The sequence below is a fragment of the Giraffa tippelskirchi genome, chromosome 14 (genome assembly GCF_054371585.1).
Source record: "Giraffa tippelskirchi isolate mGirTip1 chromosome 14, T2T-mGirTip1v1.2.pri, whole genome shotgun sequence".
Classification (NCBI taxonomy): domain Eukaryota; kingdom Metazoa; phylum Chordata; class Mammalia; order Artiodactyla; family Giraffidae; genus Giraffa; species Giraffa tippelskirchi.
Genome location: NC_137288.1, coordinates 34938293 through 34965086, shown reverse-complemented (window position 1 = coordinate 34965086; position 26794 = coordinate 34938293). Strand labels below are relative to the sequence as shown.

Sequence of the window (26794 nt, the reverse complement as noted above, 5' to 3'; positions counted from 1 at the left end):
AGTTGACTATATAAAATCAAAAAGTTCTGCATGGCAAAAACAAAATAAAAAAAAAACTCGAAAAAAAGAAGAGTAAATGAAGGAAAATATTCACAGAAAACAATAAGATCAAAAATTGTATTTAAAAATATATCTGGTTATTCCTATAGCACAGTTTGTAAGAGCAAAATATTGGGAATGACCTAAATGTCCATCAGTAGAAAGCTGATTAAGTTGTTCAGTACATTTTTACATGACAGAATATTATGCAGTTGTGAAAAAGGAAAAAGTTCTTTAGCTAAATAATACGGAAAAATATTATTAAAACTAGTATTAGTTTTTTTTTTAAAGCAAAGTGAAAACAGAATATACAGTATGTTTCCTTTGAGTAAAAGGGGTAAAATAAGAAATATATTGCTTATATGTATGTATATGTATATACATATATGTATATGTATGTATGTATAAGTATGTATGTATATGTATGTATAAGTATACATATATACTTATATGTATATGAAGAAACTCTGTAATGAGACACTGTTGTTGTTTTTCAGTTGCTCAGTCATGTCTGACTCTTTGCAACCCCATGGACTGTAGCACACCAGGTTTCCCTGTCCTTCACCATCTCCCAGAGTTTGCTCAAACTCATGTCCATTGAGTCAGTGATGCCATCCAGCCATCTCAACCTCTGTTGTCCACTTCTCCTCCCGCCTTCAATACTTCCCAGGATCATACAACAAACCACTTATGTTGGCTATCCAGAGGGTAGGCAGATAGGTGAGAACTGAGTAGATAAGGAAAATTTTTCATTTTATACTTTTTGCTACTGCTTTGAATCACTCAAAAATTTATCTGTTCAAAATATTGGATTAAAAACAACTCTTAAGCAGACTCAGAAAGGATTGTTTTATTCATTTTAACCTCCATTAACAAGCATCCCAAGCAACTCATATAGACTGAAAATATTCTGATAAACACCTAATCAGAGACTGGGAGTCTTAAGATACTACCAACAGCCCCTGAATCAAAGTGCCAAAAGATGATGTCACACTCATTTCCCACTCAGTCTAAGAAATTAAATTTACTTTAAAATAGGGACAATAGGGACCTCCCTGGTGGTCCAGTGGCTGAGGCTCCATGCTCCCAATGCAGGAGGCCTGGGTGTAATCCCTCGTCAGGGAACTCGATCCCACATGCTGCAATTAAGACCTGGCGCAGTCAAATAAATAAATAAAAATAAATATTAAAAAAAATAGGGACAATAATAAAAGTATTTAGCAAATTTTAAAGACATGAACAACTGAATTTTATAAAATTCTGAAGTCTAGAAATGCCACACTATTTAGAGACAAATATTTTTTAAAAAGACAACAATGAAGGTAGGCAATTGGCAGAGGGGGGAAGCAGCTTTTGCAATAGAAGATAAGAAGTGGGAAATACCAAAGAGTTCCAGTTCATTACAGCAGCAAACTCAAATTTGAGAGAAATATTCCACCAATTTTTTGTCTATATACATATGTACTGTGCAGGATTATTTATCTATTTATTCATTTACTTATTTAGTCATTCATTCAGTCATTCATTCAGTCATTGACTTGTCGATTCATTCTGGACTGGCAAAACTTGTCCTTTCATTCTAAACAAAATAAATTTAAAAGCTGAAGGGAGGGAATTCCCTGGCAGTCCTGTTAGGACTCCTTGCTTCCACTGCTGAGGGCCCAGGTTCAATCCCTGGTCGGAGCACCAAGATCCTGCAAGCTGCATGGGGCAGCCACATAAATAAAAAGGCTGAAAGGCATGATGTTTTCAAAGCTTACAGACCTATAGAGCTAAAAATCAATTTAAAGAAGGGGTTTTTAACAGAACAGTAACCTAAATTATAAAATGGAAGGGCAGCACGATCATAAAAAAGTGATCATTCCTAAAACACTAAGTATTAAAGCAAGTGAGACTATAGGGCTTTCCTGGTAGCTCAGCAGTAAAGAATCTGCCTACAATGCAGAAGACTTGCAGGAGACACAGGTTTGATCTCTAGGTCAGGAATATCCCCTGGAGAAGGAAATGGCAAACTATACCAGTATTCTTGCCTGGGATAATCCCACGCACAGAGGAGCCTGGCGGGCTCCATGGGGTTGCAGAGTCGGGCACAACTGAGTGACTAAAACAACAACAGAGAGATTATAAGTATACAACACTCTCATAGCCTCTAGTCATTCATTTCTGGCTAAGTGTTAGTTATTAAATGACTTACATCTTAACTATGGAAAGAGTACACAATTTTTCCAAATTTAAATATTTTCCTTGAGGGAAGAAAATGAAGGAAAATTTACAGTGAATAACATACACTTTGGAGAGAAATCTGATAATACATTAAAACTGGGGGTTAAACCATTTTTTGTTATGCAGACATAAATTTAAGCCTGTATTTGTCAACTGCAAACTAGCACACTGATAAAAGAATATTTACATTAATCTGTTTTGTCTGTTATATCCCATAATCCAAGTTGGGATTTAGAGTTCCTCCTCCTCGCTCCCCAAATACTCTTGGTTTACTGCACCTTACTGGGTTCTAGAATTCTGTTGATGTCTCTACACCAGTCTCTAGACAGATTTCCAGAAGGCAGGACCCTGTATCTTCTATTCATTACAGTAGTTACACAGAATCTAGTAAAGTGTTTGGTTTGCTGATGATTAATAAACATTGTTAATTAAATATAAAAAATTAGGTGTTGTACCACAAATTCACTATATTAATGATCTTGTTACATAGTCCACTCTTTCATTTAGACCAAAGTCATTTGGGTTTATGTATCCATGACTTTTAAAAAGAGATTACAAATTGTAAGACTGAATAAGCATAGCACAAATTGAAGCTTAAGAGTTTCACTGTAAAATTCTCCAAGGCTAATTCTCTTTCTGTTTATATAACTCAGAGTTTACTCTTTTACAGCATCCTTGTATAACTCCATGGAAAGCATTTCAGATTATCTGGTTTCTTACTTTCACTCTTGGATGTTATAAGATTTTTCTTTATAATTAAAATATTTGATGAATCCTCTAGATGTTGAAAATCCAAAGTACTATATTCAGAAAATGTTAAATGTTAGTGGGAATGAGAAATGTCAAGGCAGACTCCTCTGTGATCCTACAAAAGCTGCCCTACTTTATCTGGCCAAGAGGTGGCAGCATGCAACAGGACAGTGTCTCAAAAATCCCCTGTCTATTTCTCCTGAGTATTTAGAACCAAGGAAGAACTTTACAAATACCTATGAAAAAAAGAGATGCAAAAGGCAAAGGAGAAAAGGAAAGATATACCCATTTGAATGCAGAGTTCCAAAGAATAGCAAGGAGAGATAAGAAAGCCTTCCTCAGTGATCAGTGCAAAGAAATAGAAGAAAACAATAGAATGGGAAAAACTAGAGATCTTTTCAAGAAACTTAAAGATACCAAGAAAACATTTCACGCAAAGATGGGCTCAATAAAGGACAGAAATGGTATGGACCTAACAGAAGCAGAAGATATTAAGAAGAGGTGGCAAGAACACACAGAAGAATTGTACAAAAAAGTTCTTCATGACCCAGACAACCACGATGGTGTGATCACTCACCTACAGCCAAACATCCTGGAATGAGAAGTCAAACGGGCCTTAGGAAGCGTCACTACGAACAAAGCTAGTGGAGGTGATGGAATTTCACTTGAGCTATTTCAAATCCTAAAAGATGATGCTGTAAAAGTGCTGCACTCCATATGCCAGCAAATTTGGAAAACTCGGAAGTGGCCACAGGACTACTAAAGGTCAGTTTTCATTCCAATCCCAAAGAAAGGCAATGCCAAAGAATGTTCAAACTACCGCACAATTGCACTCACCTCATACACTAGCAAAGTAATGCTCAAAATCCTCCAAGCCAGGCTTCAGCAATACGTGAACCGTGAACTTCCAGATGTTCAAGCTGGATTTAGAAAAGGCAGAGATCAAATTGCCAACATCTGTTGGATCCTCAAAAAAGCAAGAGAGTTCCAGAAAAACATTACTTCTGCTTCATTGACTATGCCAACGCCTTTGACTCCAAAATCACAACAAACTGTGGAAAATTCTTAAAGAGATAGGAATACCAGACCACTTGGCCTGCCTCCTGAGAAGTCTGTATGCAGGTCAAGAAGCAACAGTTAAAACTGGACATGGAGCAACAGACTGGTTCCAAATCAGGGAAGGAATATATCAAGGCTGTATACTGTCACCCTGCTTATTTAACTTATATGCAGTACATCATGAGAAATGCTGGACTGGATGAGCATAAGCTGGAATCAAGATTGCCAGGAAAAATATCAATAACCTCAGATATGCAGATGACACCACCCTTATGGCCAAAAGCAAAGAACTAAAGAGCCTCTTGATGAAAGTGAAAGAGGAGAGTGAAAAAGTTGGCTTAAAACTCAACATTCAGAAAACTAAGATCATGGCATCCAGTCCCATCACTTCATGGCAAATAGAGAGGGAAACAGTAGAAACAGTGGCTGATTTTATTCTTCTGGGCTCCAAAATCACTGCAGATGGTGACTGCAGCCGTGAAATTAAAAGACGCCTGCTCCTTGGAAGAAAAGCTATGATGAACCTAGACAGTATATTAAAAAGCACAGACATTATTTTGCCAACAAAGGTCCATCTAGTCAAAGCTATGGTTTTTCCAGTAGTCAGGTATGGATGTGAGAGTTGGACTATAAAGAAAGCTGAGCGCTGAATAATTGATGCTTTTGAACTGTGGTGTTGGAGAAGACTCTTGAAAGTCCCTTGGATATCAAGGAGATTCCATTCTAAAGGAAATCAGTCCTGAATATTCACTGGAAAGACTGATGCTGAAGCTGAAACTCCAATACTTTGGCCACCTGATGCAAAGAACTGACTCATTTGAAAAGACGCTGATGCTGGGAAAGATTGAAGGCAGGAAGAGAAGGGGATGACAGAGGATGAGATGGTTGGATGGCATCACCAACTCGACGGATGTGAGTTTGAGTAAACTCCAGGAGTTGGTGATGGACAGGGAGGCCTGGCGTGCTACAGTCCATGGGGTCACAAAGAGTCGGACATGACTGAGTGACTGAACTGACTGACTGACTAACTGAAGAACTTTACGGGAGACAGAGTAAACAAAGATTTAGCTACTTTATTAGTTCCAACCAACTGGACGCCCAAAACGGTAGAGGTCATTGGATGGTTTCAACCATCTGACAGCTAGATCCAGTGCTACCACTGTTGCTAACTATCACCTGCTTGTTAATTCACAATAGGTGTAACACAACATAAACGAGCAAGGTTCCTGCCAAGCCAGAGAGGAAAGAGGTAAAGGAACAAGGGAGCTTGGGAAAGAAATTGAAATAAAAGAAATCGAAAAATGCTTGAGTATTCTGGAACAGCTCTTATAAACACTTGTGATGACTTTTCAGTCTGTAATAATAAACATGATTAATATGTGATAAATTTTTACAGTTTATGATACTAACCCTTTTTATATAACCATATTGTTAACACAGAGACTAACAATAATAATATGATCAAACAACTGCAAACAACTAGTGAGGGTTTTAAGGTCAGTTGATGTACTACTCATTTTTTGTACAAGTATATGACTTGGTAAAAACAGAAGAATTTATCCCATAGCATAAGTACTGTTTGACATTCAACATTTTCATATATTTTATTATACCTGTAGGATGTTTCTAGCATATGACCCTTTTATAGAATAATAAAATTATGATAAAAGTATTGGGCAAGTTAGATAATAAGGATAAACAATTATTTGTTTGGGTTTGGTTTGGTTAGATTCAGTAATCAGCAGACTTTATTTCATTCTGCAATGTCATCATCATGTTTACCTACATAAGTTGGTAATTAACTGTCATTGCTTTTAAAGATTTAAGAGATCCTGACATGCTCTCTATTTAAAGCGTTATTATTTGAGTTCCTAGTTACCACCCAGTTTCCTAGGAGACTAAGAAATCTGTTGCTATTTAAACACAAAGCTAAACTGACTGTACTTGTTTAACTGCAAAATTGACCTGAGACCTGTTTAAAATTATATAAGGGGGTAGCCAGTAAGCTTAGAAATGTGTCAAGTGTGAGGCAGGTTAGAACTTGAATTTCATGTGAAACTTGGAGATTTCTGTGGCACACTATCTTCCTGTGTGCAGTTTCAGCTCAGACTCACTGTGGACTGTATGGTAGCCCAGAACTGGAAGAAGTACAATCACACAACATCACTCCAGGGCTACTATACAGCTGCCTGAGTCAGTGAGTGAAGGACCAATTGTTAAATCTTCCTGCACCCTAATTGTATGCAAGCAGTCTAGACATGTTACATGTTTGTCAAAGTGATGATGACCATAGTGATGATGCTAGCTTGGCTCGCTAAAAAAAAAAAAAAAGGAAATTTACCAGATAAAGCAATAAAGGGTAATAAAAACTTCCTTTTAAGGATCATTTCTAAAAATAAGGACTTTTAATTTTAAAAAGAAATTAAGAGGATGATTACATCATCAGATTCATGTTGAGTCTGGCAGCAACCTGCAAGATGCATGGGAATAAGAGGGCAGATGTGAGTCAAGGAGATCAATTAAGAAGCTATTACTAGAAATATAATAAAGGCTTGAACTAAGACAGTAAAAAGGAAAAGATGACAAATCTGAGCTATTTCAAATGATGAGTCAATATGACCAAAGTTTTTAAATGACCGATTTTTCCTAGTCCCTTCCACTGACCCTAAAATTTCTACTTCCTCATGATATGTGAGGGTAAAAAATGCAAGAAGTAATTATTCTACTATAAAAATTCCACAATAATTAATTTTAATAAGATTAAAAATGGAGGAAGGTAGTCCAATTTGATTTGGCTGTATGAATGTAGAAGCCTTGGTGAACTGTCCACGACAGATGTCCTCACACCTCACAGGTTGGAAATTAAGATTTGGAGCTTGGGACTTTCCTGGTGGTCCAGTGGCTAAGACTCTGCTCTTCAAGCAGGGGACCACAGATTCAATTCCTGGTCCGGGAACTAGATCCCACATGAAACAACTAAGAGTTCACACTCTGCAAGTAAGAGAGATCCTGTGTGCCACAAGTAAGACCAGACGTAGCCAAGTAAATAAATATTAAAAAAAAAGATTTGGGGCATTGATACAGTATTGGGGCTACCCTGATGGCTCAGATCGTAAAGAATCTGCCTGCAATGCACGAGACCTGGGTTTGATCCCTGGGTTGGGAAGATCCTCTGGAGGAGGACATGGCAACCCACTCCAGTATTCTGGCCTGGAGAATCCCATGGACAGAGGAGCCTGGTGGGCTACAGTCCATGGGGTTGCAAAGAGTCAGACACAACTGAGCAACTAAGCACAGCATATATATAATTTTGTGATATAATAAGAAATACATGTTTGGTCTTCATCTCCAGTTTCTGGCACAGAACGCCTAAATGCCCTGGAATTTCCCAAGTGGTGAGGTGAGAGGAGTACCTTTTGTTACATAATAAGCCCTTTCAACTATACCTGAGTTTATGCTAATTCCAACCACATGATCAGAGGATTGGAATTTTCAGCCTCACCCAGTGACCTCCAGGGAGAGGAGAGGAACTAGGGATTAAGTTATTAACAACTGTCAGTGGTCAATAACTTAATCAGTTGTGCCTATTAACAGAAGCTCCAATACTTTGGCCACCTGATGTGAAGAACTGACTCATTGGAAAAGATCCTGATGCTGGGAAAGATTTAAGGCGGGAGGAGAAGGGGACGACAGAGGATGAGATGGTTAGATGGCCTCACCGACTCGATGGACACGAGTTTGAGCAAACTCCAGGAATTGGTGATGGACAGCGAAGCCTGGTGTGCTGCAGTCCATGGGGTCTCAGAGAGTCAGACACAACTGAGCAACTGAACTGACTGATATAATGGAAGCTCCATAAACACCCTAAATGATGGGATCAGAGAGCTACTGGCAGGTGACACAACCCAACCTCTATGGGGACAGAAGCTCCCACACTCAAGACTCTTCCTGACTTCCCTTTATATACCTCTTCATCTGGTTGTTCACTTGTATTCTTTATAATAAACCAGTATTTCCCTGAGTTCTGTGAGCTTTTAGAGCAAATTATTAAACCTGAGGGGGAGCTGTGCAAACCTCTAATTTATAGCCAAGTCAGACAGAAATGTGGATAAGCTGGGAACCCACTAAACTTGTTGTCTCAAGTTGGGGTCAGTCTTGTGGGACTCAACCCTTAACCTGTGGGGTCTGTGCCGACTGGGTAGTTAGGGTCAGAACTGAATTACATTGTATTAGTTGTTAATAACTTACGTTCGCAGAGAACTGGAGAACTGCTTGGTATGGGAAACCCATACATTTGGTGTCATGAATGGAGAAACAGTGTTATGAATGGAGAAACAGTTTTCCTTTAGTAAACAAGACAGGAATGCATATACAAATCAGGGGATCATTTATGTATGAGAAGAGTGAAATCAGCCCCCCAACAAAGGGGATATACATGGAAAGTGATGAAGAGGAGCTCAGCAGAAGCCTGAGGCAGGAAGCAGGCAGTGAAGCGGAGCCAACCAGGCACAGTGTGGCTGGAGCAGGAGAGAAAAAATAGTGTCCTAGAAACTGGAAAAAAAAAACAAACAAGGATAGGCTGCTGCTGCTGCTGCTGCTAAGTCACTTCAGTCATGTCCGACTCTGTGCGACCCCATAGACGGCAGCTCACCAGGCTCCGCCGTCCCTGGAGTGGGACACTGGAGTGTCCCAAGAACACTGGAGTGGGTTGCCATTTCCTTCTCCAGTGCATGAATGGGAAAAGTGAAAGTGAAGTCGCTCAGTCGTGTCCGACTCTTAGTGACCCCATGGACTGTAGCCTAACAGGCTCCTCCATCCATGGGATTTTCCAGGCAAGAGTACTGGAGTGGGGTGTCATTGCCTTCTCCGAAGGATAGGGTTTAATGACAAAATACTAGAGTTCAGGAAAGTTAAGGATTGAGAAGACATTGAATTCGGTGATTATAAGATCACTATCTTCTAAGATTCAACTTCATGGGAATGGTAAGAGAAAACTGGGATTAATAAATAAAAAGTATGTATCCTTATCTCCACGCTTCCATAATTCCCCCAATTGTACTTAAATATAAATATTTTAAATATAAAAGTAAATTACAGCTTTAAAATTCTTCAGTATGACCTCCTTCAGTGGTTATGGTAATGTGCAACACATTTAGGATGTGTAAACATGTGGTAACTTCGGCTCTTAAAGAGGTCTTAAATGTCACTGGAAAGAATGCCCCCATTGTCCCAACAGTAATGTCCAAAATGTATTTCTGCTTTCAGTGTTTGTTTTTTACACTGTACATAAAGCATAAATACAAAAAGTAGAAAGAGTAGTAAGCCACTTCGTCCATTGTAGGATAAATGCAGAACCTGAAAATCAAGGGATAAAAGCACAGACACTCAAGAGATTCAAAGAAAGCAATACTTCACCTTTAATATGTTTTTTTTTAAAAACAGAAGTAAATAGCATTTTTACATGAGTCATAACCCTAGTTTTCTTTAATATTACTGAAAAACAAACTAAACAAAATAGAGTCCCTGCCTCTGCCCTGACCCTAAAGGGAGACAGGCCACCAGCTGCGTTAAATCAAGCTCCAGTTCAAACCACTGACAAGTACTTTTTGGTATCCCCTGACATGAGGACAGCAGAACTATTTTCAAGGATAAATATGTCTTCTTACAAGAAGCCTTCAACAAAGAGAAAATATTCCTGGGCTTGATCATACTGTCCTAGAGAAAGAAAACTCAGATTCAGCTGCCATAATTTCCCTTTCAAAGGGCAATTTTGAAGAGATTTGTCAACCTATTAGGCTTGGCAACTAACCAACCAGACAATACATAGAGAAGCCCAAAATCAAAGGAAACTCTATCTGGTCATAATTGCTTTTCTGTGGTTAAGTGGCTCAATTTCCCATTTAAAGGTAAGACCACTTGGACATCTTTACCACCAACAAACCACCAATGCCACCATTTTTGTTTTTTTCTATTCTAAATTCTTTTACTTAATATGAACATTAGGCCCCTGCACAGCTAAGGATTTCCCTCTCCAACATGAGCTCACTGGACTATGGTTCATAATTTCTGATTTATTTTTTCCTTTAATGAACTCATAATGCTTTTGTGACAAGGGATAGGAAAGCTTCTATTGTTTAAATTGTTCATTCAAGTCACTCAGCCAGGCCCCCAGCTGACATTTTACAGTAGGAATCCCAATAGACTCTAGGATCTAAAAGAACAAAAATCAACAGAGATTTTCATTGGTTTTAGCCTCTGCTATACACGCAGAAACTAAAACAGTTCCTGGTGGAAATCTGGACACAGTTCTTTAATGAACAGATCAGAATTCACATGTGGCTGACTCTGAAGTCTACACTCTTATCTACCACATCACAATTTCCCAACCTAGTCTGATAATAAGAATCATTTGGCGTATTTGTCAAAAATATAAATTCATTGAGTCATCCCTGTGCACGTGTGCTCAGTCGCTAAGTCATGTCCAACTCTTTTGTGACTCCATGGACTGCAGCTCGCCAGGTTCCCCTGTTCATGGGATTTTCCAGGATTTTCCAACCCACTGGAGTAGGTTGCCATTTCCTCCTCCTGGAGATCTTCCCCCTAAAATCAAACCTATGTCTTCTACATCTACTGCATTAGCAGGCATATTCTTTACCACTGAGCCACCTGGGAATCCAAACAAGGTTTAGCACCCTGAATCATCTTGAGGTATTCTAATTTAAGGCCTAGTAATATGTATTTTTAACAAAGACCCTAAATAATTATTACCAGCGGGCAAATCTAGGGACTGCCCCAGCGATTCAGTGGTTAAGACTTTGCCTTCAAAGCAGGGGGTTCGGGCTTGATCCCTGATCGGAGAGCTAAGATCCCTCACGCCTCACGGTCAAGAAAACCAAAACATAAAACAGGCAAATCCAGACCTGCAGAAATGTTTCTTCTGCCAGCTTCCATACTGCTTATCAAGTCAGTCTCTCCTTCCCCAAATACCAACAATACACATTCACTGAGCACTGTTCTAAATGTATTCCAACAGCCTTATGAGGTAGGTAATATAACTACAACCATTTTTTCAGAAAAGGAAATGGAGGCATAGAAAATTTAAAAAGCTTGTACAAGGTCACAGAGTTAATCACTGAGAGAGCAGGGATTTGAACCCAGTCTCACTCCAGAAGCTGAATTCATAACCATTACATTCTTCTGCACACACCTACTTGTCCCAAACTCCCCAAAGTGCTGGTGTCCTTTGGGTAACACGTCCAAATCCAGAAATGAAAGTCAGCTTGTAGCCTCTGTATGTGCATGGGCTAAATCGCTTCAGTCATGTCCTACTCTTTGCAGTCCCATGGACTGCAACCTGCCAGGCTCTTCCCTCCATGGGATTCTCCAGGCAAAATACTGGAGTGAGTTGCCAAGCTCTCCTCCAGAGGATCTTCCCAACCCAGGGATCAAACCCAGGTCTCCTGCATCTCCTGCCTTGGCAGGCAGGTTCTTTACCATTGCACCGCAAATCTCAAACTGATATATTATAAAAATAAAGACAGTTCCACCAAAAGGTATTCAATTGGCCTTTTTAGTATAACCAAACAAAATAGCCATTTATAAGGAAAGTAATATTATCTGCAGTGGTATAATCCCATAAAATAATGAATTTGTAAAAGCAAGACAAACCTAGAAGTAAGCAAATTGAATTGCACCTCCTGAAAATGTTTTAAACATAAAGGTATATTTTGGCATTCAGAAAGCCTGGAGGTAATGTGTGCGCGTGCTCAGAAAGCCTGGAGCTAATGTGTGTGCGCGTGCACGCCATGCTCTCAATTGTTTTCAACTCTTTGAGACCCCATGAGCCGCCAGGCTCCTCTGTCCATGGGATTTTACAGGCAAGAATACTGGAGTGTGTTGCCATTTCCTGCTCCAGGAGATCTTCCTGACCCAGGGATTGAACTCTCATCTCTGCATCTCCTGCATTAGAGGTGTATTCTTTACCACTGAGCCACCTGGGAAGCCTCCCCAGAGGTAGTGTATAAATCAGTCATTTCCCACCATGCTGCCTAACAAGATTAAAAGAAATGAACTTATCATTAGATGTTGCCACACACATGAAAAATGAATATTCAAGAAGTTCACCACTCTGTAAAAAAAATTCAATTAAACCCTCAATTTCTTTCTAATCATGGTTACTACAACAACAAAAGAATTTAGGCAAATAATACAAGTTCAAGACAACCAAATTAGATTTTTAAACACATCCAGTTTAACACAGATAATGGTTATAATGAAATGACATGAACGTCTTAACACCCAACTCTTACAGCTTTAAAAAAGAAAAGCTTCCCCTTCACTCTAAAGTTTCCTACCCACAAAACCATTAGAAAATATTTCATTCAGCTTCTTTAGCAGACTTGTCCTTTCAGTTACTCCCTGAACTTCCAGATTTTCAAGCTGGATGTAGAAAAGGCAGAGGAACCAGAGATCAAATTGCCAACATCTGCTGGATCATTGAAAAAAGCAAGAGAGTTCCAGAAAAACATCTACTTCTGATTTACTATGCCAAAGCTCTTGACTCCAAAATCACAACAAACTGTGGAAAATTCTTCAAGAGATGGGAATACCAGATCACCTGGCCTGCCTCTTGAGAAATCTGTATGCAGGTCAAGAAACACCAGTTAGAACTGGACATGGAACGACAGACTGGTTCCAAACTGGGAAAGGATTACATCAAGGCTGTATATTGTCACCCTGCTTATTTAACGTGTATGCAGAGTACATCATGTGAAATGCCAGTCTGGATGAAGCATAAGCTAGAATCAAGATTGCTGGGAGAAGTATCAATAACCTCAGATATGCAGATGATACCACACTGATGGCAGAAAGCAAAGAAGAACTAAAGAGCCTCTTGATGAAAGTGAAAGAGGAGAGTGAAAGGTTGGCTTAAAGCTCAACATTCAGAAAACTAAGATCATGGCATCCAGTCCCATCACTTCATGGCAAATAGATGGGGAAACAGTGACAGACTTAATTTTGGGGGGCTCCAAAATCACTACAGATGGTGACCGCAGCCATGAAATTAAAAGATGCTTGCTTCTTGGAAGAAAAGTTACGACAGCATATTAAAAAGCAGAGACATTACTTTGTCAACAAAGGTCCATCTAGTCAAGGCTATGGTTTTTCCAGTAGTCATGCATGGATGTGAGAGTTGGACTATAAAGAAAGCTGAGCACTGAAGAATTGGTGATTTTGAACTGTGGTGTTGGAGAAGACTCTTGAGAGTCCCCTGGACTGCAAGGAGATCCAACCAGTCCATCCTAAAGGAAATCAGTCCTGAATGTTCACTGGAAGGACTGATGCTGAAGCTGAAATTCCAATCCTTTGGTCACCTGATGCGAAGAACTGACTCATTGGAAAAGACCCTGATGCTGGGAAAGATTGAAGGCGGGAGATGAAGGGGACGACAGATGATGAGATGGTTGGATGGCACCACTGACTCAATGGACATGAGTTTGAGTAAACTCTGGGAGTTGGTGATGGACAGGGAGGCCTGGTGTGCTGTAGTCAGCGTCAGTCACAAAGAGTCAGACACAACTGAGCGACTGAACTGAATTGAATCCATTCATTTATAAAATCATTGCTCTTTTTTCTTTCCTAATCTTAGAATGTATCTTTTTTTGTTGAACTATCCCTAAGGCAGAACAGAATCCTGGTGGAAGATCCTCCTGAAGTGGCTGGCAGGATTAAGAGCTAGGATGAGATTTGTCTTTGTGGCTGATTCATAAAGGGAAACAAAGGTAAAACAATAGTAAGAGCCTTTCTATGACTTGAACTCTGTTCTGGGCATGGTAAATGCAAGAATGCGCCTCATGAGCAACCTCAAGGGCTTTGACATCGAGGCAAAGAGAAACAACTCAGTAAATAAGGCTTTTGTTTACTGTCTTGGGTGCTACAAATAAGCATTGTCTTGTTCTGTTAATCCATCTGTTATCTGTCTCTAAAAAACACTGAATGCAACGCTAAGTTGGTGATATAATAGTAACAGTAATAGAATTTAATAGTGCAACAATTATTCTGGATATTCTGTATTAATGATTTGGCATTTTGGAGTCATGGAGCCACACTAATAACCCAAGGTTTTAACAAACAGCTCCACCATCAGGCAGCTGGAAATCTATCACAAATCCTGCAATCACGAGCATCAACTTTGTGTTTTGTTTACCACTCCCACTAGCAACAGGAGACATCCCCACCTAGCTGGCTGCTTCTCAGCACCGTAACAAGGGTTAGTCCCAGCTCTCTCCACTTCTCCCTGTAAGCGACCCCATGTGGGCCTGTGTGGCATGCGGTGCCTCCCGTCCTCTGGGTGTCTGAGCAGTAAACTCTTCTTTCAACGGTTGCTGTCCGTATGTCTGTCAAAACTTGACTAAAATAAATCTTGGATTAAAATAGCCCAAGTACATTATTCAAAATGTTCCTCTCTGAACAGTCTATGTCTTTGAATCCTTCCATTACTATCACTAGTTGTGGTATTGTTAAAAGGTAAGCTGAGTGAGGTTCATGAAAATTTTGAAGAGTTTCGTTGAGCAAGTGAAGTGCAAGTCGCTCAGTTGTGTCTGACTCTTTGCGACCCCATGGGCTATACAGTCCCTAGAATTCTCCAGGCCACAATACTGGAGTGGGGAGCCTATCCCTTCTCCAGGGGATCTTCCAACCCAGGAACCGAACCCAGGTCTCTCGCATTGCAGGCGGACTCTTTACCAACTGAGCTGTCAGGGAAGCCCTTCTTTGAGCAAACATCGAAGCAAATCGGGCAGCACCAAACTGAAAATGGCTGGGAGCTTAAGAGCAGATGTGGAAGCAACTCATGGAAATTGATGCTTAAGCTTAAGTGATGGCCTCATGTGAGAAAGCCTAGTTGGTTGGCTGTGATTAGTTGTTCTTAAGTTTGCTTCTTAATCTTGAGGCATTTACAGAAATAAACTCTGGCTTAGGTTTTAGTTTGCTTATATAGGCTGCCAAGGCACTAGAGCCACCTCAGTCAAACACCACCTAATCAAATTTAAAAATCCCTGTTTAATTACCTTAACCAGCACCTATACTTGCGTATTTTTATGCTAGTCATTACTGACGAGACAACAACGGAAAAACAAAACCCCTGCCCTCACTGAGTTTATACTCTAAGAGTTACAGTTATAAGTGAAGTGAGGAAGCTTATCTTTTGTTTCATTTGAATCTCTCACTTGTCTTACCAGTGTTTCACATATAATAATATTCAATAATTATTTGCTGAAAGAAAGAATGATCCATTTTCCTTTAAGCATCAGAAGCCATTTTCTCTATCTTTATGACTGAGGAGTGGTTTACAGTTAAGCTTATCTCACTTGATGAAGACCACAAAGTATAGTACTGTTAAATGACACATAATTCAAGCAGTTGGACTTAACTGAATGAATAGCTTTACTCACCAATCACCAGTTTGTGAACAAGTGGGTCTTCACAGGACACTGAATCTGCTGATGCTGCAGTCATAACTTTCCAACCTCCAGAACTGTAAGAAGTACATTTTTGTTGTTTATAAGCCACTGAGTCTATGGTATTTTTGTTACAGCAAAATGGATTAAGACACCATGTAAGTGGAGATTGTCCACCAAAGCTCTTAAACTGATCAGATGCCATCCCACTGGGCATTTAAAACAAACCCTGGGAATTTCTTATAAATCTTTAGCCTACATCTCTTGCAACTAAGTCAATGGTTTTTATTTTAAATGTCTGTGCCATCTTGTAAGGAATGACAGGGATTTGAATTTTTTCCCTAGGGTCTCACTTTCTTACCAATAAAGGCCCATTACTTATAATAAGATTATCTACTAAAGTAGATGTTCTTGTTGTAGTCATCACTCATCTATCTGTCCCCTTTTTCTGTTTTTTAACATAAACCTAATCTCACTCACCTTCCCCAGACTGTGTCTCTCAGGAGAGGCTGCCCTCTGCTCAGCTCTAGGACATGAATCTCAATTGGCCAAGCCTATCTTGGAGGGCTCAAGCTTCAGGTGTTGCTGGTGGTTAAGAATCTGCCTGCCAATGCAGGAGACATCAAGGACACGGGTTTGATCCCTGGGTTGGGAAGATCCCCTGGAGGAGGGCATAGCAACCCACCCCAGTATTCTTGCCTGGAGAATCCCATGAACAGAGGAGCCTGGCAGGCTACAGTCCATAGGGTTGCAAACAGTCGGACACAACTTAGCATGTATACACTCATCTTGGAGGCCTCACTCTCTTGTTAGTGATAGGCATAGACAGGTGAAGCAATTTTAACTAATGTAACATGAGCGAAAATCTGCTGGTGGGGTGGAAGGTTTTCCTTAGTCTTAAAAAGATAAAATATAAGCGTGACCCCTTTTCCTGCCCCTGGATGTCACCTGTAATCTGGAACAGAGACCACTTTAGGACCATAAGGGAAGCCAGACTGGAGAGCATGCGAACACACTTAAACATGGAAGAGCAAAAAGAAGAAAGGGACCTGGGTCCTTGACAATGTTGTCAAGCCATTGAATTAACCAACCCTGTGGATGACCTGACCTCCACGCACCTAGCTAAGTTAGATAATAAAAAGGCTTAAACATTAAGGACATTTAGTAAGGTTTTCTATCACTGCAACAGAGTATTTCTTCTCTCTCAATAGTTGTCCTCCTAAATAGTAGGCTTCTCAAGTATGCATAACAATGCAATGATAACTGCCTATATTTCCTCCTAGGTTCTAGCTACTCTTCCTCTTAAAATGCAGAGTCTATTTCAAGAGCCTTCCCATGCGTCTAGTCCTGCCAACAGAATACATAATATAATGTCAGTTCCAGACCTAGGTCTTAAGAGAGCAAGCATCTTGCCTTCTTTCTTCACTTCACAGGAAGGAGCCGTGCCTTCCTTCCTTCCTTCCTGTTGGAAACCAGGACCCCTGTCTCGCTGTTCGCTGAACACACGATCGGCAAGGCACGGGAAAGCTGGAAGAAGATGCGAGGAGTCGTAGGAACTGCAGATAGGTTTATTCTCTCCTAATTGGCACGACAGCAGCAAGGCAGCAGCAGACATGTTGCATTCTCTCATGGTTGACCCAGCGGACCAGCTGTAATGCATGCCAAGGGCTTTTTCAGGTGGTGCTTATATAGGCATGAGGCACACGTGCAGTGCTACAAACAATTTCAGCTGTTACATAAACATGCAAAGTTATTATTTACAAAACGTGGGGCGAGAGAGCCTGATCACTGCCATCTTGGCTAATTTGCTCTTTCTCTATAACCAGGTAAGAAAGTCTAGGCTAACTCCCAAATGATGGGCCACTGCAAGGAATCTTTATGGAGAAGAATCAATTGACTCCAGCCAAAAGGCAGCACCAAGACCCAACAAGGCAAGTGACATCATCCTGGGCCTTCCAGTCCTAATTAAGCTAAGTGGGCTGACACCTCATAAAGCATCTCTGCTAAGCCCTGTCTGAATTCCCGACCACAGAATTGTGAGCAATAAAACACCTGCTATTTCAGTCACTAAGTATTGGAGTGGTTTGTTAGGCAGCAACAGCTGAAGTATAAAGTTGTATTATTTGTTCTCTTGCTTTGTAAAATTGTTCTAGTCTGTGCACTATGATTAGGAATTATTTAGCGAGCCACTCTGCAAGCTAATGAATATTTTTTCTTCAAATATGTGTTTCGTCTTAGCTCACAAAAGAGAAGTTGTTTCTCTCCATGTATCACTTTGTACTAACATTTACAAAACAAATACAATTCAAAGGGGAACTATTTGTGACAAATGAGTTGATATCCTCTCACAAATAGGAAACAAAAATAGCAACACCTGTTTTAAAAATGGGAAAAGCCATTTCTTTGAAGAACCATAAATGGTCACTACACATATAAGGAAAATACATTAAGCTCACTAATTTAAAAGAAATGCAAATGAAAACAACCAGGGGTATTTTTTTTAATTTATTTTTAATTGAAGGATTTTTAATTGCTTTACAGTGTTGTGCTGGTTTCTACCAAACATCAACAAGGAGGCATTTTTTTAATCTACTGAATAACCAAAGAAAAACTTAAACACTAAGACTTAAAGCCAGTGAAAAATGGAAAAAATTCCTTATTAGAGCCGCCAAGTCTGGGACCCCTGTCCTTGAAATACAGCGACTTCGGCGTCTCTGGCCACCAGCTCCCTGACTTAGGGCAGAGTCTATGGCTGTAATGTGGGCATAAACAGCTACCGCACAAAGCACTTGTAAGGCTCACACGATACGCACAGGGAAGAGCACTATAAATGGTTGTTACTTTTTGTTCAGCCCAGTTCATTCACACGTTCGCTTCTGTCGGCAGTACTGGAAATGCACAGGAATTACAGGAAAATTCCAATTATTTTCTGAAAAACTGGAGGTGAGATGACTCGGGAGCGACAAGACATCTAGTATGGAGGTGACCGAGGCGGCGAGCGGTGCCCTCGGGCTGTGGCGTCTTCCCACAGGGACCCCCGCCCCTAGAGCATCCTTGCCCGGGCGTCGACGCTCCTCGGGTCCCGAGGGCATTACCGGAAAGCGGTGGGAGGACCAGATCCACGCACTGATTGGCTGCCTGTGAGCACGGGGCGGGGCGGACGGAGGCTCGGGAGGACTCGCGAGCGGAAGGCCGCGGGCGGGAACTTCCGGTCTTTGTGGCTCTCTGCTGCAGGTCCGCGGCTCGCGCTCTGGCCGCTCCTGGGCTTCGCGGTGAGGGACGTGGGACCCGAGGCGGAGGGAGGGCGCGGAGGGCGCTCGGCTGGGGCGGCGGGCGCGGGGCGGAGGGTTCCCGCTGCTCCGCCTGAGCATCCCGGGGTCTCGGCATCTTGTCGGGGCGGCATCTCCGAGTGTCCTGGGGACGCAGGGGAGGCCAGCAATCTAGCCCCGAAAGGGCAATTATTCCCCCTCCGCTGTGACTCTTAAGATGCTGCGATTTACGCAAGATATAAAAATAGAAAGGCTAGTGCGACGGGGCTGGTAAATTACAGATTTGTAGGCTAAATAATCTGATCTCTAAAGTTAACTGTAGGTTAGATTAGGGTTAAATTGTACTGATCTGTCCTAACTAATTCAAGGGCATACCCTTCCATCGAAATTCTCCCATCCAAAAATCAGATCATGATCGATCGTTATGAAATTTAAAACGCAAAGTATTAGTTGCCATATTTCACTTTTTAAAATGTTTACTCCCCAGTGAGTTCTGAGCATTTTGAGAGTTTAGATTAACGTTTTTGCTTTTGTGTCTCATAATATCTGACGTGTTTTTGAGCACATGGTAAGCATTTAACAAATACTTCTTGGTTAATTCCTGGGTAGACTCTTACTGAGGAGTGAAAACCTTTGTATCCCAATACCTTGCTCAGGACAGAGCCCATAACAAGTGCCTCAGTGTTTGTTGAGGAAGTGCATCAGATACTAAATATGATCAAATGGCAAATGTCCAATGATGTTTTCATTAAAATCAACTCGTGTTTAATGTGAATTTTAAAAAATGTTTTATTACTACCTAAGATGAAAAGCACCACAATTTGCCATAAGTAGAAGGTAACTAAAAATACATTTTTAAAAAGCATATCAAATCCTAGCTAGATACGGTTACCCATGGAAGTCTGAAGCCTGTATTTTAAGGAGAATTTCACAAGTTTTACAGATGATGTTAAAGACAGGCTGTTCTCCCTGATGCGATCAGGATTGAAAGAGAATTGAAGAGGAAATTTCCCAATATGTGATTCAAGTTAATGCTGCTTGCTTTTGCCTCTAAAATAATTCCTCATAGTATAAATGTAGTAGGAATTCTACAGACCGAGAGACATTGAATGAGCTGAGTGCTTTTTAGTTTTGTCAGTTGTTTATTACGGTCTCCACCCTGATCCCACTCCATATGTTACTCCAATGACTGATCTTTATTATTACAAGTTCTTAGAGGTTTTTTTTCATTGCTGTAAGTTAACAGTGGTTTTATATCCCTCAAGAAAGAAGAGATTACCCAAAGAAACTCTGAAGTACAGTACCCAGTTTTGGTGAGCTTCACGCTAAGCTGTGTCAGCCCACAATGGCTGTGGAATCCAGAGCAGTTTCAACCCCAGTACCTCAGAATTCTCAGGAACAAGAGCTGATACTAGTGAAAGTAGAAGAAAGCCGTTCTTGGGGTCAGAAACTTAAGCAGAATGGGAGTACCCGATCCTGCCAAGAATTGTTTCGCCAACAGTTCAGAAAGTTCTGCTACCAGGAGACACCGGGACCCCGGGAGGCGCTGGGCCGACTCCAGGAGCTTTGCTATCAGTGGCTCAGGCCAGAGTTGCACACAAAGGAGCAGATCCTGGAGCTGCTGGTGCTGGAGCAGTTCCTGAGTATCCTGCCCGAGGAGCTGCAGATCTGGGTTCAGCAGCATAGTCCAAAGAGCGGCGAGGAAGCTGTGACTCTGTTGGAGGATCTGGAGAGGGAATTCGATGATCCCGGGCAGCAGGTGGGAACAGGGAGATGTGATACATTGTGGGGAAAGGAATGTACAGACTTGAGCATGTGGCATCATCATAAGAATGGGATGAGAATTTATCTCCACTGAACCATAACCCTGAAGTGACTAGTAGGGCCATACCCATTTCTGTCCTTAATAGTTCTTTTGTCCCTATCCCTCATCATCCCTGGAGATATCTTTGTTAACCTCTTAAGCACTTTCCCTAGGGGTTTTCTCACAAAGCTAACCATATTTTACTAATTTCAGGTCCCAGCTAGTCCACAGGGACCAGCAATGCCATGGAAGGATTTGACCTGTCTTGGAGCAGCCCAAGAGTTTACACATATTCAACGCCAGCCTTTAAAGAAACAGCTGAAGCCCTGGGAACCTTGCCTTTCCCCCAAGAGTGGTAAGAAATAGAAACTCATCTGGAAACTTATCAGGCCTCTGGGCTCGAGGATAGGGAATTAGCTACATTTTACAGCACACTCCAGGTGAACCTCACCTTTATTATTCTAGAAAGGAGGTGATCACTTTTGCAGCTTTGTATTCAGTGGTCCTGGTGAATTGCATTTAGCCCTCCTTGTGTCAGTTTGTTCTTTATTCACTTACTCCTTCATTACATAACTTAATAGGGTGCTAATACGTGTTGTACTGTGGTGAGCAGTGGTTCTCTATCTTCGAGGAATTTTTGGGTCTAGATGGGGTGGTTGGCAAGCACAAAGGCAATTATAATAACAGTGCCAGGTAGTAAATTATAGAATAAAAGTAGATACTGGGTCCTACTACATATAAAGGGACCCAAGTCAACTTCAGAGGTTCAAGGAGTACTTCCTGGAAGGAGAGACATCTCAGCTAAGACATGAACTATGTGTAGAGCTAAGCTGGGTAAATAAGTGGGAGGAGGAGCTTCCACACTAAAGGAAAAAATTGTTTCTCTGCTCACAACACTTCTGACACTGGATATGTGGGGTCTTCCCCCCTGTTAAGCTCTTCTGACACAAACTGCAGAACCAGTGCAGATCCCACAGGTTAAGGTTTCATTCCCAAGAAACTGCCCCCTCCCCTGCCTTCCATCAGACACTAGTCTCACATGTAGTGAGTCCCCAGATGACCCACACTTCTGTTCAGTTTGGCTGCAGTTTGGAGGTTCCACAACCACATCCTGAGGTTTCATAATTTGCTGTAATGGCTACCAGAACTCAGGAAACACCTTCTTCACCATTTCCTGTTCATTGTAAGGATACTGATGACCAGCCAGATGAAGAGGCCCACAGGGCAAGGTCCAGAAGGGGCATGAACACAGGAGCTTCTCTTTCTGGAGTTTGGGATGCGCCACTATCCCTGAAGCTCTCTGAACCCCTTTATTTAAGTTGTTATGGAGGTTTTGTTAGGCATGATTAATTACATCATTGGCCATTGGTGATTAATTAACTCAATCTCCAGTCCCTCTCTCTGATGTTCAGAGTGGGGCTGAAAGTTCTGACCCTCCAGTCAAACTGGAGAACCTTTGGGAACCAGCCCCCCTTGCCCTCCAAGAGTCAACTCATTAGCATAAGCTCCAGTATCCTCTCCTCTCCACCACAGATGAAACTGCAGGGATTTTAAAAGCTCTGTGCCAGGAACTGGGGGTGAGGCCAAATACATATTTACCATATTACAGTGTCACACAAGCAAGGACCACAAAGTCCTAAAGATGAGAGAACACAACCCATTCTGGGAATTGCAGGGAATTCGATTTAACTTGAAGAGAGAATTCCTAGGGAAGAGAGAGAGAAACTAGAGGGGAAATTGGCACACAGGTTGTGAAAATGTGTCTGTCATCCTAACTGGTTTGTACAGTGCAGTGGGGTACAGCTGCAGGGTTTTAGATGAGGGAGTGACATGATCAGATCTGTGTTTTAGGACTCAGTTGCAGAGGGGAGAATGGATTTGAGGAAGGCAATGCAGAGTCTGGTTAGAGACAGTTGTATCCAAGTGGCCACAGGGAATAAATCAGGATGAGGTGAGAGATGGGGAGGATCACAGCTGAAAAAATACATCTGATGATTAAGTTTAATTTGGGACATTTTGGTGTTTGTCAAATATTTATAAGTAACATCGCCAACTAGCATTGGATATGAGAGTCTGGAGCTTAAGAGAACTGGGTTAGAACTGGGGATCTGGGGAGACATTAACATATAGCCTAAGCAGTGACTGACTCTGAGAAGGTAGTTGGTGGACTGAGGATATGTGAGAGCTCAGAACAGAACTCTGAGGAACTCATGTCCAAGTGACTGACACTGAATCTGAGAAGGAACAGCCATAGAAATCAGGCTAATGTGTTTGGAAGAGAGTGTCTCTGGAAGGAAGGTGTGGTCCACAGTGTCAGTGCTACAGAGAGGCCAGCCAAGATCCAGAAAGTAGCCATTGGGTTAAGCAGCTATGAAGTTGGTGATTTTGATGAGGGCATGGTGGAGAGTGCACAGGTAGGGCAGACACCAGATTAGAGAATGGGGATGAGTACAGACTGCTGTTAGAAGAAGCTTTACTCTGGGTGGGAGTGAGGTTGCATGAGGGAGATGTATAAGCAAGGAGCTTGATTTAAAAAGATGAGAGAGACTTGAATTTATTTAAGTGCTGATGAACAGGAGTCAGTGGAGAAAGAGATCAGAACAGTAGGAGCGGAATAGTGAATAATTGATCTACTGAAGTCTCAGAGGAGGCAGGAAAGGATAAATTTCAAACTGTGGATGTAGGCCTTAGTATTAGAGAGGAGGAGGGACCCTATTTTGACCAGAAAGAAAAGGTACATGCAGACAGCTATATCTTTGAGGGCAGGAGCATCTATTTTCTCTAACTTAGAAAGGGAGTATTGAAAGTGACTGGAGAAATAAGTTATTTTTTGCTATTACCATTTCAGGTTGTGAGAACAATGAATCAGCAACAAAGAAGGACATTTCAGGAGAGAAATCACAGAGATTTTCCCAGGAGCCTTCATTTGGAGGAGTCAGTGAGCACAAAAGCAGTTTAGAGTGGCAGCAAGGGAGTGCTCCAGGGGAGACACTGAGAAGATCCCTTTCCCAGGGGGGCATTTTTAGTCCAGTAATCTTCACACACAAATCTCTAGGAAACAGAGACCATCCTGAGCCCCAGAGAAACTTGATTCTAAGCACAAACTCTGTAACGTATCAGAAAGTTCCTACAGAAGAGAGACCTTACAGATGTGACATCTGCGGGCACAGCTTCAAACAGCATTCTTCTCTAACACAACACCAGAGAATCCATACTGGAGAAAAGCCCTACAAATGTAACCAGTGTGGGAAGGCCTTTAGTTTGAGGTCCTATCTTATTATTCATCAGAGAATCCATAGCGGTGAGAAAGCCTATGAATGTAGCGAATGCGGGAAGGCCTTCAACCAGAGCTCAGCCCTCATTAGACATCGGAAAATCCACACCGGTGAGAAAGCTTGTAAATGTAATGAGTGTGGCAAAGCATTCAGTCAGAGTTCCTATCTCATTATCCATCAAAGAATTCACACTGGTGAGAAACCCTACGAGTGTAATGAGTGTGGGAAAACCTTTAGCCAAAGCTCAAAGCTTATCAGACACCAGCGAATTCATACAGGAGAAAGACCTTACGAATGTAACGAGTGTGGAAAAGCTTTCAGGCAGAGCTCAGAGCTGATAACTCATCAGAGAATACATAGTGGAGAGAAGCCCTATGAGTGTAACGAGTGTGGAAAAGCCTTCAGCCTGAGCTCAAACCTCATCAGACATCAGAGAATTCACAGTGGAGAGGAACCTTACCAGTGTAACGAATGCGGCAAAACCTTCAAAAGGAGCTCAGCCCTTGTGCAGCATCAGAGAATCCATTCCGGGGAAGAGGCTTACATATGTAGTGAGTGCGGCAAGGCCTTCAGGCACAGATCAGTCCTCATGCGCCATCAGAGAGTCCACACTGTAAAGTGACTTGTGAATACATTTAATACTGTAAATATTTCAGTCAGGCTTCTATCTTTGTTGGTCAGAAGGGTTTCATTTACTTTGGAGTAGAACTCCACAGAGGTGGTTATAAAGTGCCAGGTCTCAAGTCATCTGACTGTACAGCACTTCCCAGTGTGCACATTGTCCCCTGAAAGCTTTTCCTGTGACTAATCAGAACAGCAGGCGGAAGAATCGTTGCTTCCAGCTTTTCTCTTACCATTAGGAATCCTCAGGAGATGCGGGAGATGGGATTATAACATTGAAATCTCACTTTCTATGAGAACGTAACAAAGAGGGCACAACAACCCAGACTCGTGTCAATGCATCTGATGATCCATGGGCCAGATTTGGGGGATGGCATGGAGAGTATGAGGGACATTTTCTCAGGAATGCAAAAGGTTTTACTGACCAGTTAAGACCAGTGGCAGGGCAGCAAGACGGGAACAGTTTCATCAGTGACTTATTGAGCCCAGGGCAGGCCAGAAGTGAGACTGAAGAGAAAATACAAGTTAAGTTATCCCAGCCGTTGTTTTTTGAGTGGCTGCTACAAGGGGCACAGAGGACAGTGAGCCCGTCTGCAGTTTCACGGACAAAGCACACAGGCAGTGATCCTGGTTCCATCAGCGCTTGTGTGACGGTACCGAGTACCTGACCCAACCTCGGGTCAGGGAAGGCCCCGGAGAAAATCACCTGAAGGATAAGTGGGAGTTAGCCAGGGAGGCAGGCCACCAGGAAGAAAGTCTGGCACATCTGAGAAAAGGAAAAGGCTGTGTTATGTAGAGCATGGCTGTTGAGTTCCTTCTGAAGTAGATTTCCTGACTATAAAAGAAACATGGATGTAGCCAGAATCTTGTTTACTACAGTGCCTGTAGTTAAAACATGAACCAGTGGAAAAGTTTGTCAATAAACAAAACCTGGAGTCTTTGGAACACAGGGCAGTAAGGAGCTTTGTATTGGTTTGTGTGATCCCAGGGTAAGGGTTAATAGGTAGTTTCCTTGTCCATCCTGGAGGCGAGACCTTCCATGTGGGGGAGGGCAGGAGGGCCAGAAAGAGCCCGGTCTAGAAGAGTCCTGGAGTTTCAGATCTCTCCCTTGCAGGCATAAGGACTCCTTTGGTTCTTGGAACAGACCTCTTCAGCGTCTAAGTCCCAAGGCTCTGGGTCAGAAGCTGCTATGCTGCCCTGTTGTCTCTGGGGCTGTGCCTCCACAATAGTGCACGCACTCATCTCAGGGGCTAAAAAATATTTGTCCGTTGCTGGGTCTTTTTTTCTTCTCCAAGCACCTCACGTGTGTTCAGTTCTGTCTTTTTATCAGAAGTATCTCAAAGTCTTGGGAAGTTTGTCAAAGACCACACCAAAGGGAAGTAACAGTACCAGTCGTGGTCCATCCAGAGACTGCCCTCTTTTGAGGGACCCAGCAGGAAATGTCTCCTCAGACAGGTGCTTCTCAGCGCAATGCAGAAGGGTATATAGTTTAGTCAGCAACAGGAAGACATGTTATTTAAAACTTCTGATAGGTTGGAGGTATAACAGCTTCCCAGGTGGCACTAGTGGTAAAGAACCTGCCTGCCAGTGCAGGAGACTATGAGATGCAGATTCAATCCCTGGGTCAGGGAAGATTCCCTGGAGGAAGGCATGGCAACCCACTCCAGTCTTCTTGCCTGGAGCATTCCATGGACAGAGGAGCCTGGCAGGCTACAGTCCATAGGGTCACAAAGTCGGACACAACTGATGTGACTGACCACATCACGCACCTTACCGAAAATACAAACCTTTGGGAATCTTGTGTCCTGTACATAGGAGGAAGAAGGGTTTTCATGAGGATAAATAGAGAAGTAATGCTCCTACTGGAGAAGGCAATGGCACCCCACTCCAGTACTCTTGCCTGGAAAATCCCATGAACGGAGGAGCCTGGCGGGCTGCAGTCCATGGGGTCACTGAGTCGGACACGACTGAGCGACTCCACTTTCACTTTTCACTTTCATGCCCTGGAGAAGGAAATGGCAACCCACTCCAGTACTCTTGCCTGGAGAATCCCAGGGACGGGGGAGCCTGGTGGGCTGCCGTCTCTGGGGTCGCACAGAGTCGGACACGACTGACGCGACTTAGCAGCAATGCTCCTACTGGGGCAGGAGCTTGTACTAACCAGTAAGAATGGTGGGAGGGCTACAGCCCAGGCTTGGAAAGAATGTAAAAAAGGAGCAGTTACATGTAACAGAATAGCATGGTAAAGCGATTCAACTGTTCCTCTTCCACAGAGGCAGACCCAATCAAACTGAA

At 42.1% G+C, this 26794-nt stretch overlaps 1 protein-coding gene and 1 long non-coding RNA gene across 2 annotated transcripts in view; one reads left to right on the top strand and one right to left on the bottom strand.

The window, feature by feature from the left end:
* LOC145534599 (uncharacterized) overlaps nt 1-18614 on the bottom strand; it is an 86088-nt gene extending 67474 nt beyond the window's left edge. Inside the window, exons 1-3 of the long non-coding RNA XR_014074786.1 lie at nt 18344-18614; nt 16916-17179; nt 15525-15607 (exon numbers count right to left, since the gene is read on the bottom strand). This is a non-coding gene — a long non-coding RNA (uncharacterized LOC145534599). The remainder of the gene's footprint in view (nt 1-15524; nt 15608-16915; nt 17180-18343) is intronic.
* A 133-nt stretch (nt 18615-18747) lies between these two features.
* Nucleotides 18748-26794, top strand: part of ZNF397 (zinc finger protein 397) — a 46828-nt gene continuing 38781 nt past the window's right edge. The window contains exons 1-4 of the mRNA XM_081562430.1: nt 18748-18802; nt 20065-20558; nt 20817-20958; nt 23452-24492. Of these exons, the coding sequence (XP_081418556.1) occupies nt 20145-20558; nt 20817-20958; nt 23452-24492 (1597 nt within the window). The 5' untranslated portion in view covers nt 18748-18802; nt 20065-20144. The remainder of the gene's footprint in view (nt 18803-20064; nt 20559-20816; nt 20959-23451; nt 24493-26794) is intronic.